At 46.7% G+C, this 16,805-nt stretch overlaps 1 protein-coding gene across 4 annotated transcripts in view; it reads left to right on the forward strand.

Moving 5' to 3' along the window:
* The window catches only part of LOC142467349 (fibronectin type-III domain-containing protein 3A-like), an 85,789-nt gene that overhangs the window by 18,954 nt on the left and 50,030 nt on the right, over positions 1 to 16,805 (forward strand). For 2 of the 4 annotated variants that reach the window (XM_075572915.1, XM_075572918.1), the window contains exon 1: positions 12,198 to 12,401. In XM_075572915.1, the coding sequence (XP_075429030.1) occupies positions 12,291 to 12,401 (111 nt within the window). In that variant the 5' untranslated portion in view covers positions 12,198 to 12,290. Of the gene's footprint in view, positions 1 to 11,503; positions 11,629 to 12,197; positions 12,402 to 16,805 lie in introns of those variants that run through there. The other 2 variants (XM_075572917.1, XM_075572916.1) reach the window with 2 other exon arrangements.

The following is a 16,805-nucleotide window of genomic DNA, read 5'->3' on the forward strand; positions in this document are numbered from 1 at the left end:
ATAGTTTTGAGGATATGCTTTATGACTTTTGCAAAAAGGTATTTAGTTACTCAGAAAAAGCCCCTATGAACTTGGATAAATGTCCCAAATTTCTTAATTCTCAGTGACAATACTTTGGTGGTTTGACTATGACAACTCTTTGTGTAATGATTTTATTACTCTTCAATCCACTTTATTAAGGTACTTTAGGGTGTTTGCGTTCATTTGGTTCTATTGTTCTTTTCTCCCATATAGTTTCATATACTGTACTTTTGGGACACCAATGTATTCATGTCTTATTACTCAAAATACCAACCTACTTGACATATTCTTAAAGCATCGCTAAAATAATGGGCTAAAACCGACAGAACTGCATTTTGAAATAAATCAGCTCCTTGACTGTGCCATTGTATGCAGCACTTTGCGTGCGCCTAAGGCACGTTCTATAGTGCGGGGCGCGTGCTGCCGCCAGCCTTTCTGTACATAGGCCGCGCACGGCCGGGAGAGGGGAGCCGACAGTGGCGAAGATAAGGAAATTCATCTTTTCGCGCCGCTGCCTGCGCTCAAATGTGTGTGTATGTATGCGTGGATGTGTGTGTGTGTGTGTGTGTGTTGTGTGTGTGAATGATTGTAGAAGTTAAAAATATATATATTTATTAAAGTTTTTTTTCTTTAAAAAATCTTATCTAGGACTTACTTCCGCTCACACAACCTATACACACTCACACATACTCACACATACTCACACACACATATACATTACCTTCAGCTCCCGGCACTATATACAGGAGAAGCATGTGGCACGTGCACGCGCGTTTGCATAGGAACGCGCGGCCGCATCCTGTATGTAACAGCCCTAAAGCAGTGAGGGCATTCATCAAGCTGACCACTTGTCAGAAGTTGTCCATTCTGATGGGCCATTAATATGGGCAAAACATTTAAAGCACATGCTTCTCTTAATTATGTATTTAAACACAATTGAATTAAATAAAAAAAAAACATTTTAGATCATTACTATTTCCTAATAATGAATTTAGTTGAAACCTGTCTCTCGCTCTCTCCCACCTCCTCACTCTCTCCTCCTCTCCCCCCCCCTTCTCACTCCCTCCTCCCCAGGAAAACTATAACACTGTAAATCTCAGTATGGATACAAATAAAATAACCATACTTAAAGCTGCAGTTCAAGCTGCCGTTTTAAAAAAAAAATATATATATATTTTTTTTCCCCCTATTCAATATGTGCATCAATACAATCTGCATACTGACAGGTGATTAGCTAAGCTGCAGATCGATCCGTTCTCCTGTAATCGATCGCTTGCTCGGGCTATTTAATTCAGTTCTTGCACAGCATTCTGGGAAATGTAGTTCCTGGAATATGATTGACTGGGCAGTTACTAGATATAATTGGTGCACTGCTAGAGAGAGGGCGGAGGGAAGGGGAGGGGACTGTCACTTTGGAAATGCTTCCTACATTAGAAACATTAAAAATGTCTTTAAAACCTTTTTTTTTTTTTTAATTCTACAATTATTTTTTCCTAGCACAGAACTGATTTATTTAAAAAACCACATGTAGGATATTGCATGAACTGCTGCATCACATGATTTAAACAAAATCTGTTTTGGAGGAGGTTTCCTAAACTGTTTGTTTTTGTCTCTGTTGTAATCTTCCTGCAGGACAAAACAAAGACATGCTGAGCCCACAAATATACAAGGGAGCTCAATACAGGACATGTTCCTCCCCACGCCAATTTTTCTTTCTTTAAAATAGAAGTTTATATTTAGGGTTTTTTTATTTCTAGAATTCAATACCTACTATGATCACGCCACCCTAAGGCTAAGGCCCCGCTGCCTCAGACCACGCGCCCGCACTGCAGATAGGCGGCGCGTGGAGAGGCACTTGACTGCTCCCTGTGGTCTGTAGGGAGCGGGAGCTGGGGGCAGGTGGGGTGTGGTTTGAGCGGGGGGGGGGGGAGGGCGTGGTTTGAGCGGAGGGGTCTCGTGCTGTCCCCCTCCCCCTTGTCGGACCCTCTCTCATTCCCGGAGCCTCCCTCCTCTCCCCCCTCCCGGAGCAGGGGCAGCCTGCGAAAGGGGCACCAGAGGAGGTGGGGGGGTGCTATGCACGGTTGCACAGACAGGGTAGCCGCCTCCCTCCCCGTAGCCGCCTCCCTTCCCTCCTCATTGGCTGACTGCTGCACCACGTGACGCATCAGCGCTTCTGATCACCAGAAGCTTGCAGTATCGTCCGGCTGACGCGTCGCAGCACGCAGTCAGCCATGTCTGAAGGAGCCAGCGGGGACCTCCAGACTGGAGGAAAGGAGTTGGTGGCCCGCGGCTACGGGCGCCGCCGGACCAAAGCCTAACTCTATGATCACGCCGTCCTAACCCTATGATCATGCCGCCCTAACCCTATGATCACGCCGCCCTAACCCTATGATCACGTCACCCTAACCCAGGCCTGCACAACTCGTAAAGTGCGAAGGGCCGAACTGCTCCAAGGAAAAATAAATTGGGCTGCACGGGTAAAATCATCATCATCATCATCATCATCATCATCATCATCATCATCATCTCTCCTCCAGCACCCATCATCATCCTCATATCTCCCCCAGAACCCAACACTATCAACCATTGCGATACTCCCCATCTATCTCTCATACCCCCATCTCTCCCCCTCACCCACACACAATACACCCCTCCACATCAAACACACAATACCCCCCTACACCCCACACACATCCCACCACCCCCTGCAGCTCACATCCCTCCCCCCTGCAGCTCACATCCCTCCCCCCTGCAGCTCACATCCCTCTGCCCCCTTGCACCTCACATCCCTCTCCCCCTTGCACCTCACATCCCTCTCCCCCCTTGAACCTCACATCCCTCTCCCCCCCTGAACCTCACATCCCTCTCCCCCCTTGCACCTCACATCCCTCTCCCCCCCCTTGCACCTCACATCCCTCTCCCCCCCTTGCACCTCACATCCCTCTCCCCCCCTTGCACCTCACATCCCTCTCCCCCCCTTGCACCTCACATCACTCTCCCCCCCTTGCACCTCACATCACTCTCCCCCTTGGGTGGGTGACAGTGACTGGGTGACAGTGACTGGGTGGGTGACAGTGACTGGGTGGGTGACAGTGACTGGGTGGATAGGTGGGTGACAGTGACTGGGTGGGTGACAGTGACGGGGTGGGACACAGTGACTGGGTGGGAAGAGTGACAGGGTGGGACACAGTGACAGGGTGGGACAGTGACTGGGTGGGTGGGTGACAGTGACACTGACAGTGGGTGGGTGGGTGACAGTGACTGGGTGGGTGGGTGACAGTGACTGGGTGACAGGGTGACAGTGACTGGGTGGGTGACAGTGACTGGGTGGGTGACAGTGACTGGGTGGGTGGGTGACAGTGACTTGACAGTGACTGGGTGACAGTGACTTGACAGTGACTGGGTGACAGTGACTGGGTGGGTGGGTGACAGTGGGTGGGTGGGTGACAGTGACTTGGGTGACAGTGACTAACAGTGACTTACCTTGACCCGGGTGGGTGCAGGTTGCCGCCGGACGCTTGCTCCTCCTGCCCCCGATATCCCTGCGGCAGCTGCCTGGGACGGGAGGTGGGCTTGGGGGCGCGGGTTGGGGGAAGGGGGGGGAGGAGGGCACGGGAGGTGAGCTCGTGGGGGACGCGAGAAGCTGGCCGCGGTGAGAAGCAGGCCGCTGGAGGAGCTGAATTATTTAATTATTACTTCCCCCTCCAGCCCACGTTGGGAGCAGGGGGGGGAGCGGGCCCGCAGAGGAGCTGCATGTTGCTTCCCCTTCCGCCCCGCGTTGGGAGCAGGGAAGGGGGAGGGGAGCGGGCCCGCAGAGGAGCTGTGTGTTGCTTCCCCCTCCGGCCCACGTTGGGAGCAGGGGGGGGGGAGCGGGCCCGCAGAGGAGCTGCATGTTGCTTCCCCTTCCGCCCCGCGTTGGGAGCAGGGAAGGGGGGGGGGACGGAGCGGGCCTAGCGCATGCGCGCCGGGACCGCAGGGAATTGGCGCCATTTTTTTTTCAAAGTTTTTTTTTTTTCAAAGTGTTTTTTTTTTTTCAAAAAAAAAAATTTTTCAAAGTTTTTTTTTTTTTTTTAAATCTCATCGAGGGCCACACAGAGAGGCCAGGCGGGCCGCATGCGGCCCGCGGGCCGCGTGTTGTGCAGCCCTGCCCTAACCCAATGATCATGTCTCAAACATTTGTCTTTGTTTTGCTAACAATACAAGATCTGCTTGTGATGTCTTCTCAGTCAAAGTCTTTGTTGATTGTCATTGTGTATCTCGCTGCAGCTTAGAATGAGATTGATCCATGACGGCAACCATTATACCCCATTCTCAAAGCAATTTGAAAAGGCTCGTTCAAAGCAGAAAGCCCAGGGCCTTTTTAAATAGCTGGCCCACTGAATCATGTTTTTACTGTTATCATGCTATTTTCCATATCTGGGAAACAGCCTGAAAACCTTGCAAGGATAGAATAAAAAGATCACCATGGATTGCTATAGAAAGCACAGAAAGCAGATTAAAAAGAAAATCATCATCAGTTCATCTATAGGACTTTTTGAGAAAAGAAGTGATTAGGGGACAAGCCTGCGCCATAATATGACTATCGCTGTGAATGTGTTTGGAGAATATTGAAGGGGATTGTTGCTTTAATGGAGCACTACCAAGAAACTCACAGACCCGATCATGTAAGCATTATAATGTAATATAATTGCATTCCTCAGATTAGTTAATTAAAGTGGAACTCAGGAAAATATGAGCAGCGCGTTTTACCTGCAGAAGAGGGGAACGTTTTACCTGCAGAAGAGGGGAGCGTTTTAGCTGCAGAAGGGGGGAGCGTTTTACCTGCAGAAGAGGGGAGCGTTTTACCTGCAGAAGAGGGGAGCGTTTTACCTGCAGAAGAGGGGAACGTTTTACCTGCAGAAGAGGGGAGCGTTTTACCTGCAGAAGAGGGGAGCGTTTTACCTGCAGAAGAGGGGAGCGTTTTAGCTGCAGAAGAGGGGAAGGTTTTAGCTGCAGAAGAGGGGAGGGTTTTACCTGCAGAAGAGGGGAGCGTTTTACCTGCAGAAGGGGAGCGTTTTACCTGCAGAAGGGGAGCGTTTTACCTGCAGAAGGGGAGCGTTTTACCTGCAGAAGGGGAGCGTTTTACCTGCAGAAGGGGAGCGTTTTACCTGCAGAAGGGGAGCGTTTTACCTGCAGAAGGGGAGCGTTTTACCTGCAGAAGGGGAGCGTTTTACCTGCAGAAGGGGAGCGTTTTACCTGCAGAAGGGGAGCGTTTTACCTGCAGAAGGGGGGAGCGTTTTAGCTGCAGAAGGGGGGAGCGTTTTACCTGCAGAAGAGGGGAACGTTTTACCTGCAGAAGAGGGGAGCGTTTTACCTGCAGAAGAGGGGAGCGTTTTAGCTGCAGAAGAGGGGAAGGTTTTAGCTGCAGAAGAGGGGAGGGTTTTACCTGCAGAAGAGGGGAGCGTTTTACCTGCAGAAGGGGAGCGTTTTACCTGCAGAAGGGGAGCGTTTTACCTGCAGAAGGGGAGTGTTTTACCTGCAGAAGGGGAGTGTTTTACCTGCAGAAGGGGAGTGTTTTACCTGCAGAAGGGGAGCGTTTTACCTGCAGAAGGGGAGTGTTTTACCTGCAGAAGGGGGGAGCGTTTTACCTGCAGAACGGGGGAGCGTTTTACCTGCAGAAGGGGAGCGTTTTACCTGCAGAAGGGGAGTGTTTTACCTGCAGAAGGGGGGAGCGTTTTAGCTGCAGAAGGGGGGAGCGTTTTACCTGCAGAAGGGGAGTGTTTTACCTGCAGAAGAGGGGAGCGTTTTAGCTGCAGAAGGGGGGAGCGTTTTACCTGCAGAAGAGGGGAGCGTTTTACCTGCAGAAGAGGGGAGCGTTTTACCTGCAGAAGAGGGGAACGTTTTACCTGCAGAAGAGGGGAGCGTTTTACCTGCAGAAGAGGGGAGCGTTTTAGCTGCAGAAGAGGGGAAGGTTTTAGCTGCAGAAGAGGGGAGCGTTTTACCTGCAGAAGAGGGGAACGTTTTACCTGCAGAAGAGGGGAGCGTTTTACCTGCAGAAGAGGGGAGCGTTTTAGCTGCAGAAGAGGGGAAGGTTTTAGCTGCAGAAGAGGGGAGGGTTTTACCTGCAGAAGAGGGGAGCGTTTTACCTGCAGAAGAGGGGAGCGTTTTACCTGCAGAAGGGGAGCGTTTTACCTGCAGAAGGGGAGTGTTTTACCTGCAGAAGGGGGGGAGCGTTTTACCTGCAGAAGAGGGGAGCGTTTTACCTGCAGAAGAGGGGAGCGTTTTACCTGCAGAACGGGGGAGCGTTTTACCTGCAGAAGTGGGGAGCGTTTTACCTGCAGAAGAGGGGAGCGTTTTACCTGCAGAAGAGGGGAGCGTTTTACCTGCAGAATGGGGGAGCGTTTTACCTGCAGAAGTGGGGAGCGTTTTACCTGCAGAAAAGGGGAGCGTTTTACCTGCAGAAGAGGGGAGCGTTTTATCTGCAGAAGGGGGGAGCGTTTTCACTCTGAACATATAATTTCTGTTGATACACACAGCCCCTTTTAAACTCTCTTTTGGTATTATTTTTAGAGCAATAAAAATGGCTCCATGATTTAATGTCCCATGCAGACCCGCTCAAAGACAATTTTGTCTACCAGTAAATAAAACCGGATGCAGGAAAATACTCGTAATGGAATTTTATAATTGACCAAAAGTAAACTGAAGCTCTGAAGAAAACAAAAACCGATGCATCATTGGGGCGAGTTCAGTTTAAGAGCAGACATACAAATATTAGGACAATCTTATTTATCTGCCCTGACCAGAGGTGGAGGTGATGTAAGGGCGAGGGAGAGCTGATGTGTTTTTCAAAATGGCCCTGTCGGTGATTTCACATGGAACTACATCTGTGCTCACCAAAGAAGGTGGCAAAATAAACTACCACCTGCCACCATCCTTGGAGTCTGGTTAGATGTAGACCTGATACATGCAGAGAACCTAGACAGAAGCTGGGTGTCTAGCAGAAGACACTTGGAAAGACGAGTGCAGTAATATGCTTTTCCTCTACGCAACTGACAAAACATTTTTTGCCCACGCTCATCCGGTTCTGAAGAACATAATAATCGCATGTTCTTGTATAGCGCTGCTAGTTTTTACGTAGGGCTTTTCAGAGACATTTTTCAGGCACAGGTCCCTGTGGAGCTTACAAGCTATGACTTGCCCAAGGTTACAAGGAGCTGACACCAGGAATTGAACCAGGTTCCACTGCTACATACTCACTGCCAGTCAGTGTCTTTACTCACTGAGCCACTCCTGAACATCAAGTTATCTATCAATTCTACAGCATATGCTTCTTTCAGAGCATCGCAGTGTTTTGGTTGGCAACTAGAGTCCTTTGCTTCTGGTGAGGTTTTGCAATCATAATTCCTTCTGCAGTGAAGGGTTTAGCTCTGCAAGAAAGAAAATGCAAATGGCAGGAACTAGAGATTTTCTGGTGTTGGTATATTTAGACCTTTCTGTTATGACAAGGTTTCATAGTATAAATCTCATTTTCAGTTTTAGGAATAAAATCGTGTTAGTTTCAATAGGTGCTGTGAACTAAATTACAGGGCTTATCCGGTTGCTTTGTGATAACTGCGTGGTTGAAACCTACAGTATCTCGGCCAGTATAACCAACTGAGACCAAAAGGTCGAAACAGCTGTCTGTGAGCAGGTTTACTGGCTGTGCACTTAACCCAGGCTGTGCTGAAAAGCTATGTAGTGTGGCAGGCATAAGCTTACAGGGATCCATGTCAAAATGGAATTGAAGCAAAAGGTGACCTGGTGTGCTCATTTGCACGTCATTTCCCAGAATCCCTTGCTCCAGTGGAAGCGCTATATGGTTGGAGATGATGGTTGAAAGCAGGGTTACAGACCTGTCTGACACATGTGAATATGCTCACACGTGATATTTTTATTTGCTGGAAAAAAATTGCCTGCGGTATACTTGGGGGGCGGGGGGGGGGGGGGGGGGGGGGGTAACGCTATATACGCAAAGTAGCTGTTCGTGCTGATTTCAGATGAAAACTCCAATTTAAATCAAAGGGGATTTTCTGCCGAAACATCCGCAGTGAGGTATATAGCCTAGAATATGGCCCTTGGGCCCAGATCTGCAAAATGGTGCTAAGCTTTAGCACACATTGGCTCCCATTCATGAGGCTCATTAGCAAAGAAAGTGACGGAGACGGCATATTCAGTTAGACTTAAAACATGTAAGTGGGAGGCAATTATTAAGGTACCGTATACATCTGTAGGGTGAAATGGTACTATGCTGTGTGGAATAAGGCTTGTTCTATAGTAGGTGCGGGCGCGCGTGTGCGCACACCTGTTCATGTGACGCACCCTTTTTTGTGTGTACAGTGCATGTTGCCGGGAGCTACAGGTTTGCAGTGTGTGTGTGTGTGTGTGTGTGTGTGTATATGTAGATGTAGATTGTGTGTTATTCATTTATTATTTTTTTTAAATAAAAAAAAGACGTGTAAAATAAGAATAAATTATTTCTTAACATTGTACACGCACACACGTACACACGCACACACAACAGCAGCGGTAGCGGCGGAAATACTTACTTTTTGAGTCTTCCCCGCTGTCGCCCGGCTCCACGCTCACTGCCGTGCGCGCGGCCCTAGCATTCAATGGCTGGCTAACCTCAGTCAACTATAACTCCCGCACGCGCGCTCCCCCAATATATTACGGTCCTTACACTGCTTTTTAACTCACACACCCATAATAGCATAATTTATATTCTTTTTTTATTTTGAATATCCACATTCTTGTTATAAAAATGATTCATTTTAAATACGCTTCTTGTTTTCTGCTTTTGGGGCATACAGAACGTATTGTATGTTCTTTAACAAACTATTCTCCAATGTCTAACTGGTGGGGAAAAAATGGTTGCAATAGGCCCCAGGAGCAGTCCTCCTTCTTAATGGCTCTCTGACCCCATCTTCTCAATGTATTTATCTGGAAATTGTACTCGGAAGTCAATAGTGCGGTATGGTGGGGATGGAAAAGACATTCCACTGTAAGGAAGTGTACATAAGTTGCATTAAATGTTGTTTTGTGCACATTCTCTCAATCTCCATGCTCCGTGATCGATATTTGTGGACTCAAAGCCATTTATCTGCGGCTCATCTGACAAGCTGTCCATTACAAGCACAATGTCCGTGTATTGTGCACTTTACCAGTTGATTTAATAAGATATCGTTTTAAGGAAGATGCTTTACAGGGCTGTCCCTCCTTGCACCGAAGTGGACTCATTCCAGTTTAAGGCATCTCTTATGGGTGACTAATGCCTTTTCTTTCCAAATTTGTACTTGTAAGTATATTTAAATATATTTTTTAAGTTACTCTCCCTGTCCAGCTGCCGTTTATAGGTTCTCTGAGAATTACAGAAGTGTAGAGAAAACACGTGATTGACGAACACTTCACCATTCTGAAGGCTCTAAAAAATTTGATTGTAAACTAATTTCCAACAGAAATAAAAGCAGTAAACCTTTGCTATTAGCCCTGTTACATTTGTTTAGAGGAGCCAGTTAGACTGTTAAGTCTTTTGTTGGTGGATATCTGCTCTGATGCAGAGAAGCAGATGTGTTGTGACTAACTCTGCCTGTTCTTTCACAAGAGCTTATTTTAGTGTCAACAATTTGAGTATCTTCTTCTTTGTGGTGTTCGCAGAGTGGGGATTCTTCCAGTGATTTCTTTCTCGTGGAATTTTTCTAACAGACATGCATAGCAATTTCCCAGCTCTGCCTGTGCTGCTGAGGCTGCAAACTAAGCACGGGGTAACGGAAACATCCATATTCCTCTCGTTCTATCTCATTTGCCGATTCTGACCTACATGTGAGTTTTTCATATGGTGAAATTATAGTGTACAGAGCTTTCTTAACCTGCCCGGTCTCTATCCAATCTCCTTTCCATATTGACGTATATCTGGTAAGGGCTGGGCCCTGGCACGGATACCAAGTACATCATGGGCACTTGCTTGTTTCTTAGGTGGTGATTGGGCGGAACCCTTTCACTTAATTTCTGGGATCCGGGGACTTGGCTGCGCTATGTGATGGCTCCGGGTTCCGGGATCTTGTTGCGCCCTGTGATAGTTCCGGGGGCCTAGTTGCACCCTGTGATAGTTCCGGGGGCCTGGTGACGCCCTGTGATAGTTCCGGGGGCCTGGTGGCACCCTGTGATAGCTCCGGGAGCCTGGTGGCACCCTGTGATAGTTCCGGGGGCCTGGTTGCACCCTGTGATAGTTCCGGGGGCCTGGTGGCGCCCTGTGATAGTTCCGGGGGCCTGGTTGCACCCTGTGATAGTTCCGGGGGCCTGGTGGCGCCCTGTGATAGTTCCGGGGGCCTGGTGGCACCCTGTGATAGTTCCGGGGGCCTGGTTGCACCCTGTGATAGCTCCAGGGCCTGGTGGCGCCCTGTGATAGTTCCGGGGGCCTGGTTGCACCCTGTGATAGCTCCAGGGCCTGGTGGCGCCCTGTGATAGCTCCGGGGCCTGGTGGCGCCCTGTGATAGCTCCGGGGCCTGGTGGCGCCCTGTGATAGTTCCGGGGGCCTGGTGGCGCCCTGTGATAGTTCCGGGGGCCTGGTGGCGCCCTGTGATTTTTGTTTTTAAAGATATCACAACTATACAGAATGTACATTTCTACAGGAAGAATATGGCTATTACAATTTTTAACCTGCTTACAAGTTGAATTTTTTTTTTAACAGTTTAAATTCTCCGTCTGTTTTTCCCCTCCCAACGTAATATAAATATGTTTTGTCATGCACATTATGACCTGTAATACAAAATACTCTGCTTGTAGTAGGATGTGTTTTTTTTTTAATTTGCTTTATTTTAAAGAAATAAGAGAATAGGAACACAATATGGGGGAACAGCTTATAAAAGAAAAGAAAAAAGCACAGTTGGTACATTTAAGGCAATAAAGAAAACCAAGGGCTGTATTAAACAGTTGCTGTCTCGCATCTAGAGGAAGTGATGTGCTATATAGGGTAGAAGTGGCACAGACGGACGTGATCTGGCCTTGCAATGGGAAGGAAGTTAGCACATTTAAATTAATCACAGACCGGTCATGCTGTTACATCATGGTACTGGCTGATAAGTCATTTGAAACACAGCACAAAATATCTTTGGATTGTTCTCTTTGCTGTAATCCTGCTAATATATAACAACTGTCTACCCAGCCCTGTGCTAGTCTGAAACGGCGCACTGAATGGGGGGCAGCGGCCCGAATGGGGGAGGGGGGCCAGCCCGAATGGGCGGGGGGGGGGGTCAGCCCGAATGGGGGGTGGTGCCCTGGCTGGTAGGTGACCAAATGAGGGCAATAAAAATCCTGACTACAGTAGTCTTTTTATGTTTTATTTCTGCGGAAAAGAAAGCTGCCAGATAAACTGTAATACAGAGTGACACATTTCCTGTATCCTGTTATCTCATTCTCTAGTTTATCTGAGAAGTAGGAGAAGTTTAACACTCGAAGCCCCAGTGGAATTTGGAGAAAATCATTTTAATCTTTCTTCGCTGGACCTAATTAAGGAACAACTTTTAGAAATGCTGTTTAGTTTTTCATGGATCCTACTTTACTCCCTGAGCAAATGCATTCCTTGCAGCGGAGGTGTTACAGATCCGTGCTTAAATCTCTCCCCTTCTCCCTCCCTATCTCTTCCCCCCTTCTCACTCCCTTTCTCTTCTCTCCCCTTCTCTCTCCCATTCTCTTCTCTCCCCTTCTCTCTCCCATTCTCTTCTCTCCCCTTCTCCCTACCTCTCTCCCCTTATCCCTACACCTCTCCCCTTCTCCCTCCCTCTCTCCCCTTCTCCCTCCCTCTCTCCCCATCTCCCTCCCTTCTCCCTCCTTCTCTCCCCATCTCCCTCCCTCTCTCCCCTTCTCCCTCCCTCTCTCCCCTTCTCCCTCCCTCTCTCTTCTCTCCCCTTCCCCCTCCCTTTCTCTTCTCTCCCCTTCTCCCTCCCTTTCTCTTCTCTCCCCTTTCCCCTCCCTTTCTCTTCTCTCCCCTTCCCCCTCCCTTTCTCTTCTCTCCCCTTCCCCCTCCCTTTCTCTTCTCTCCCTTTCTCTTTCCTCATATTATATATATTTTTTCTTATTTCTTCCTGAAACTTGTGTTAGAGTTTTTGTTGTTGAAATACATAAAGCAAAGTGAGCTTTCAGTGATGTTTGCTTAAGTCTTTGCTTAGTAAGGTGAGACAATCGTGCACTGACCATGTGTGTAACTTGTTTTACTTTCCCGTGCAGAGGTCGTGGATGTCAGCACCAGTCAATGAATGATCATTTCCGCCATGATGGCCGACCAGCCGCCTCCATTGGAAGCCACGCCTGTACTGAATGAAGCACCACTTCTACCTCACATGGTGAATGGGGACAGCACACAACAGGTAACAAACACCTGTGTGTATTTGTAGGCGGGATGCTGGTGAGCCATAATAAAAACCATGCCGTGCGTTATTTTAACCGTTTATTTGTGGTCCGACGCTCCAGTCACCTGTCGCACTTTTTTCCATTTCTGCCAATTTGCTTTATTTCCGAGTTTCGTATAGATTCACTTGTTTTCTCACCGACAATCAACAGTGATACGAGTGGAAAACTTGATGAAACGTAAACGCTTTCACTAGTTCAAGTCAAAGAAGATTGTGTACATACCTATTGTGTGTGTGAATATTGCTGACGTATGTGACTAAATGAAGTATTTGCATACAGTATTTAAAGCACTAATATGTGGGAATTTGAGGTAAACTGGGTTTCTGGTAAAGAAAATAGCTACGGTATCGGAGACTAGGGTTGATCTCTCTTTATAAATTTGTCACTTTAGTTCTGATGGTGTTCAGCGTACATTAGTTATGTAGTGTCATTGCTATAAGGGGTTTGAGGGTTTGCGTTTGTGTTATATACTGTAGGTGGAACATACGATTTTTGATGGCATTGCTAATTATTTCCCATTGTAAGACTTTTTCATGGGATCAGTCCTTGGCGGTGAGATGTAAGTAGCTAGGTTATATGATCGTGGCAGGGAAAGGTTGTCGATCATTAAATATGTAGTGTCTGGGAGGGTAAAAGGGAGCTCTCCCCAGAGCGGTCCGAAGGTTATCATGGTCACCTGGATGCTATAGATGCTATTTATTTATTTTTACAGTAAAAAAGGACAGAAACTAACATACGTTAAATTCATACAGGGTTCTGGAGGGGGAGGAGGGGGCTGCTTTGTGTTCTCTGCTGGCTTTAATTTTACAGTCTTAAAGCTGCAGTTCAGTCTATATCCTGCATGTGTGTTTTTTTAAATAAATCAGTTCTGTAGTAAGAAATAATACTTTTAGCATTTTCTGTTTTTAAAAAAACAACTTTGAAAGACCAATTTTCTTGTATTCTATTTTTTTTTTTTTTTTCCAAAAATTTTTTTATTAGGCAGTTAAACAATTACATGGTATGTACGGTATAAACAATATGTCAGCCTAATGTACATTTTTTTCTTTTTCTTGAGAGAAAAGAGAAAAGAAAAGGCTCAACGCCTCCCTGATCTCACGAAGTCCATCAGGGAGGCGCGAGTATGGAAACAGAGAGGGAGTAGAGAAGGGGGGGCAGGGTGTGGGGGGGGGGAGGGAGGAGAGGGTACAAAGGGTATAGCGGGGGGTGGTCATGATCCCCAGAACCTTGGTGATTCTGGTTTGGGCTTTAATGTGAATTGGGCTTCTGGTTTGTTAGGGGGCGTTTCGTCTTATATGCGCCAAATAGGTGTACCATGGGTCCCAAATTGCTGTAAATGAGGTGGAAGACCTCTTAAGGAAAGCAGACAATCTCTCCATGTCCATTACTTCTTGCACCCTTCTTATTATTGTTTGTTTCGAGGGGGGAGACACTTTCTTCCAGGCGGCTGCCACCGCACACCTAGCCGCCGTGAGGATGAAGGAGACTAATTTTCCTGTTGGTCGGTCCAGATAGTCTAGGGGCCTGGCCAACAGGTAGGTCAGCGGTTCGACAGGTATTTTGAGGTCTGTGACCTCCTCTATTAATTTTTGTGTTGTTTCCCAGTATTTCTGAATTTCCGGACATGTCCACCAAATGTGGGCCATGTCCCCCTTTTGACCGCAGCCTCTCCAACATAGATCGGATGCCAGTGGGTAGATTTGATTTATTCTGACTGGAGTGAGATACCAGCGGAACAGTATTTTGTAAATGTTTTCTTTGATTGTGGTACATATGGAAGTTCCTGAGGCATTTTCCCAAATACTTTCCCAGTCCTCTCGGTCTATAACTATATCCAATTCTGCTGCCCAATGCAGCATGTAGTCATGCGTGGGGACTTCTGTAGTCCCTCCTAGCTCTGTGCAAATTTGTGTTATTAGACCTTTCTGGTGATCTGTTTCGCTGCAAAGTCGCTCGAAACCTGTGAGAGGGGGAAATTCCAATGTTGGGGATAATGTTTGGAGAAAGTGCCGAATTTGTAGGTACTTGAACACGTTCAGTCCTAGTATGTCATACTTGGTTTGTAGATTTTGGTAGCTCAGGAACTTCCCGAGGCTCAGGAGGTCGGCAATCGTTTTAATGTTTTTGGTTTGAAATTGGTCAAATTGTCTGGGCTCACAGCCAGGTGGAAATTTCGGATTTCTGTGGATTGGTATGAGTTGGGATTGTGGCGATGTGAGCTTGTACTTGAGTTTGCTTTTCGTCCAGGTCTCCCAAGTGTGTCTCATTGGGCCTAATTTGAATTTGTTATTTTGCATGTCCTCCCTGCTCAGGGACCATAGGCAAGCCGGCAGTGAAGGCGTTCCGGCATATTGCGTTTCTATATCCAGCCAGCAATATTGATTTGGGCTTGCGTTCCAGACTACCACCTGTCTCAATTGTGCGGCCAGATAGTATTTCGTAATGTCTGGAACTCCCAGTCCTCCTCTCCCCCTTGAAGCCAAGAGAACTGACCTGGGGACTCTAGGTTTTTTACCTTGCCAAATAAAATGGAAGATTGATTTTTGAATATTTTTCAATTCTGAGCCAGGGATGTGGACCGGGAGAGTCTGGAAGTAATATAATAATCTAGGGAGTATATTCATTTTGACCGAGATCATTCTCCCAATCCATGATATTTGATATCCTCCCCATTTTTCCAAATCTTGTTTGATTTTATGGAACAAGGTCGGATAGTTATGTTTATATAGTGATTGGTAGGTCCTCGATATCTTAACTCCCAAGTATTTGATACAAGAGGAACTCCAACGGTAATTAAAGTTTAGTTTGAGGAGTTTCACCTCTGGCTCTGGCAGACTTAAGTTCAGGGCTTCTGATTTGTCATTATTTATCTTATATCCTGAGATTTTTCCAAAGTCTCGGAGTTCTTTTTGAAGGTTGGGTAATGAGGTTTGGGGTTTGGAGAGGGTTAAGATGACATCATCTGCGAATAGAGAAATTTTATGCTGCCTATTTCCAATATCTATTCCCTGGATGTCTTTATTGAGTCGTATTGCTGAAGCCAGTGGTTCTATCGTTAGCGCAAAGAGGAGAGGAGATAGGGGGCACCCCTGTCGAGTCCCATTAGTTATCTCGAATCTTTGGTTAGTCCCCCCTGGTAGTTTTACCGTTGCTGATGGATTTTGGTATAGTCTACGGACCCCCTCTAGGTATGTGTCTTTAAAGCCAAATTTACACATAGTCTGGTCCAGAAATTGCCAGTATATTCTATCGAACGCCTTCTCTGCGTCTAAGCTTAACAGTAGTGCTTTGGTGCCTGTGAGGTGGACATGATCGATAATATCGATTATTTTTCGGGTGTTGTCAGAGGCTTGTCTCCCCGCAACAAATCCTACCTGATCAATGTTGATTAACCTCGGTAATATTGGGTTTAATCTGTTTGCTAAAATTTTGCTATATAGCTTGAGATCACTGTTGAGGAGGGAGATTGGACGGTAGCTTCCACATTGCATCGGGTCTCTGCCTTCCTTGTGTATTATTGCCAAATTGGCTAGAGACATTGTTGGAGGGATTTGGTTCCCTTCCATGAAATGGTTGAATGTTTTTAGCAGATGCGTGGATAGGGTTGGCAAGAATCTTTTGTAGTAGACATTTGTGAAACCGTCAGGGCCAGGAGACTTAGTGAGCTTTAGTGATTTGACCGCCTCTTCCAGTTCCTCTTTTGAAATCTCAGCATTGAGGACTGTGTTTTCCTCCTCCGTCAGTGAGGGGAGTTGACATTTATTTAAATATTGAGTTATAGTTTCTGACGCTATCGGTTCGGGTCGGCCGTTTTTAGTTCTTAGGTTGTATAGTTCTGTGTAGTATTTAGTAAATTCTGCTGCTATTTTGCTTTCACTATATTGAATTTCTCCAGACCTACTCTTGATCGCCGTTATCTGGGATCTTTTTTGTATCCCTCTTAATTTACTGGCTAATAGTCTGTCAGCTTTGTTCCCTTTGTCATAATATTGTTGATTGGTCCATTTGAGGGCCTTTTCAACGTCTTCCAGCTGGGTTTGTCTAAGTTTTGTTCTAGCTTCTATTAATGTTTTGTATACTTTTTTTGATGGATTTGCTTTATGAGCTTGCTCTATTACTTTTATATTCTCTGTGAGTTCTTTGATTAGCGTTTGGCGGGCTTTTTTCCTGTGGGATGCGATGGAAATAAATTTCCCTCTGATAGTTGCCTTATGGGCTTCCCATAGGATTGCTGGAGAGGAGACTGTTCCCACGTTGAGGGAGAAATAGTCCTTAAGTGAGGATCTTATCTCTCTCTCAATCTCTGGGTGATTAAGTAGTGAATCATTCAGTCTCCATGCATATGTTGTTGTTTTTTCAAA

Source organism: Ascaphus truei, chromosome 16, assembly GCF_040206685.1.
Source record: "Ascaphus truei isolate aAscTru1 chromosome 16, aAscTru1.hap1, whole genome shotgun sequence".
NCBI lineage: Eukaryota > Metazoa > Chordata > Amphibia > Anura > Ascaphidae > Ascaphus > Ascaphus truei.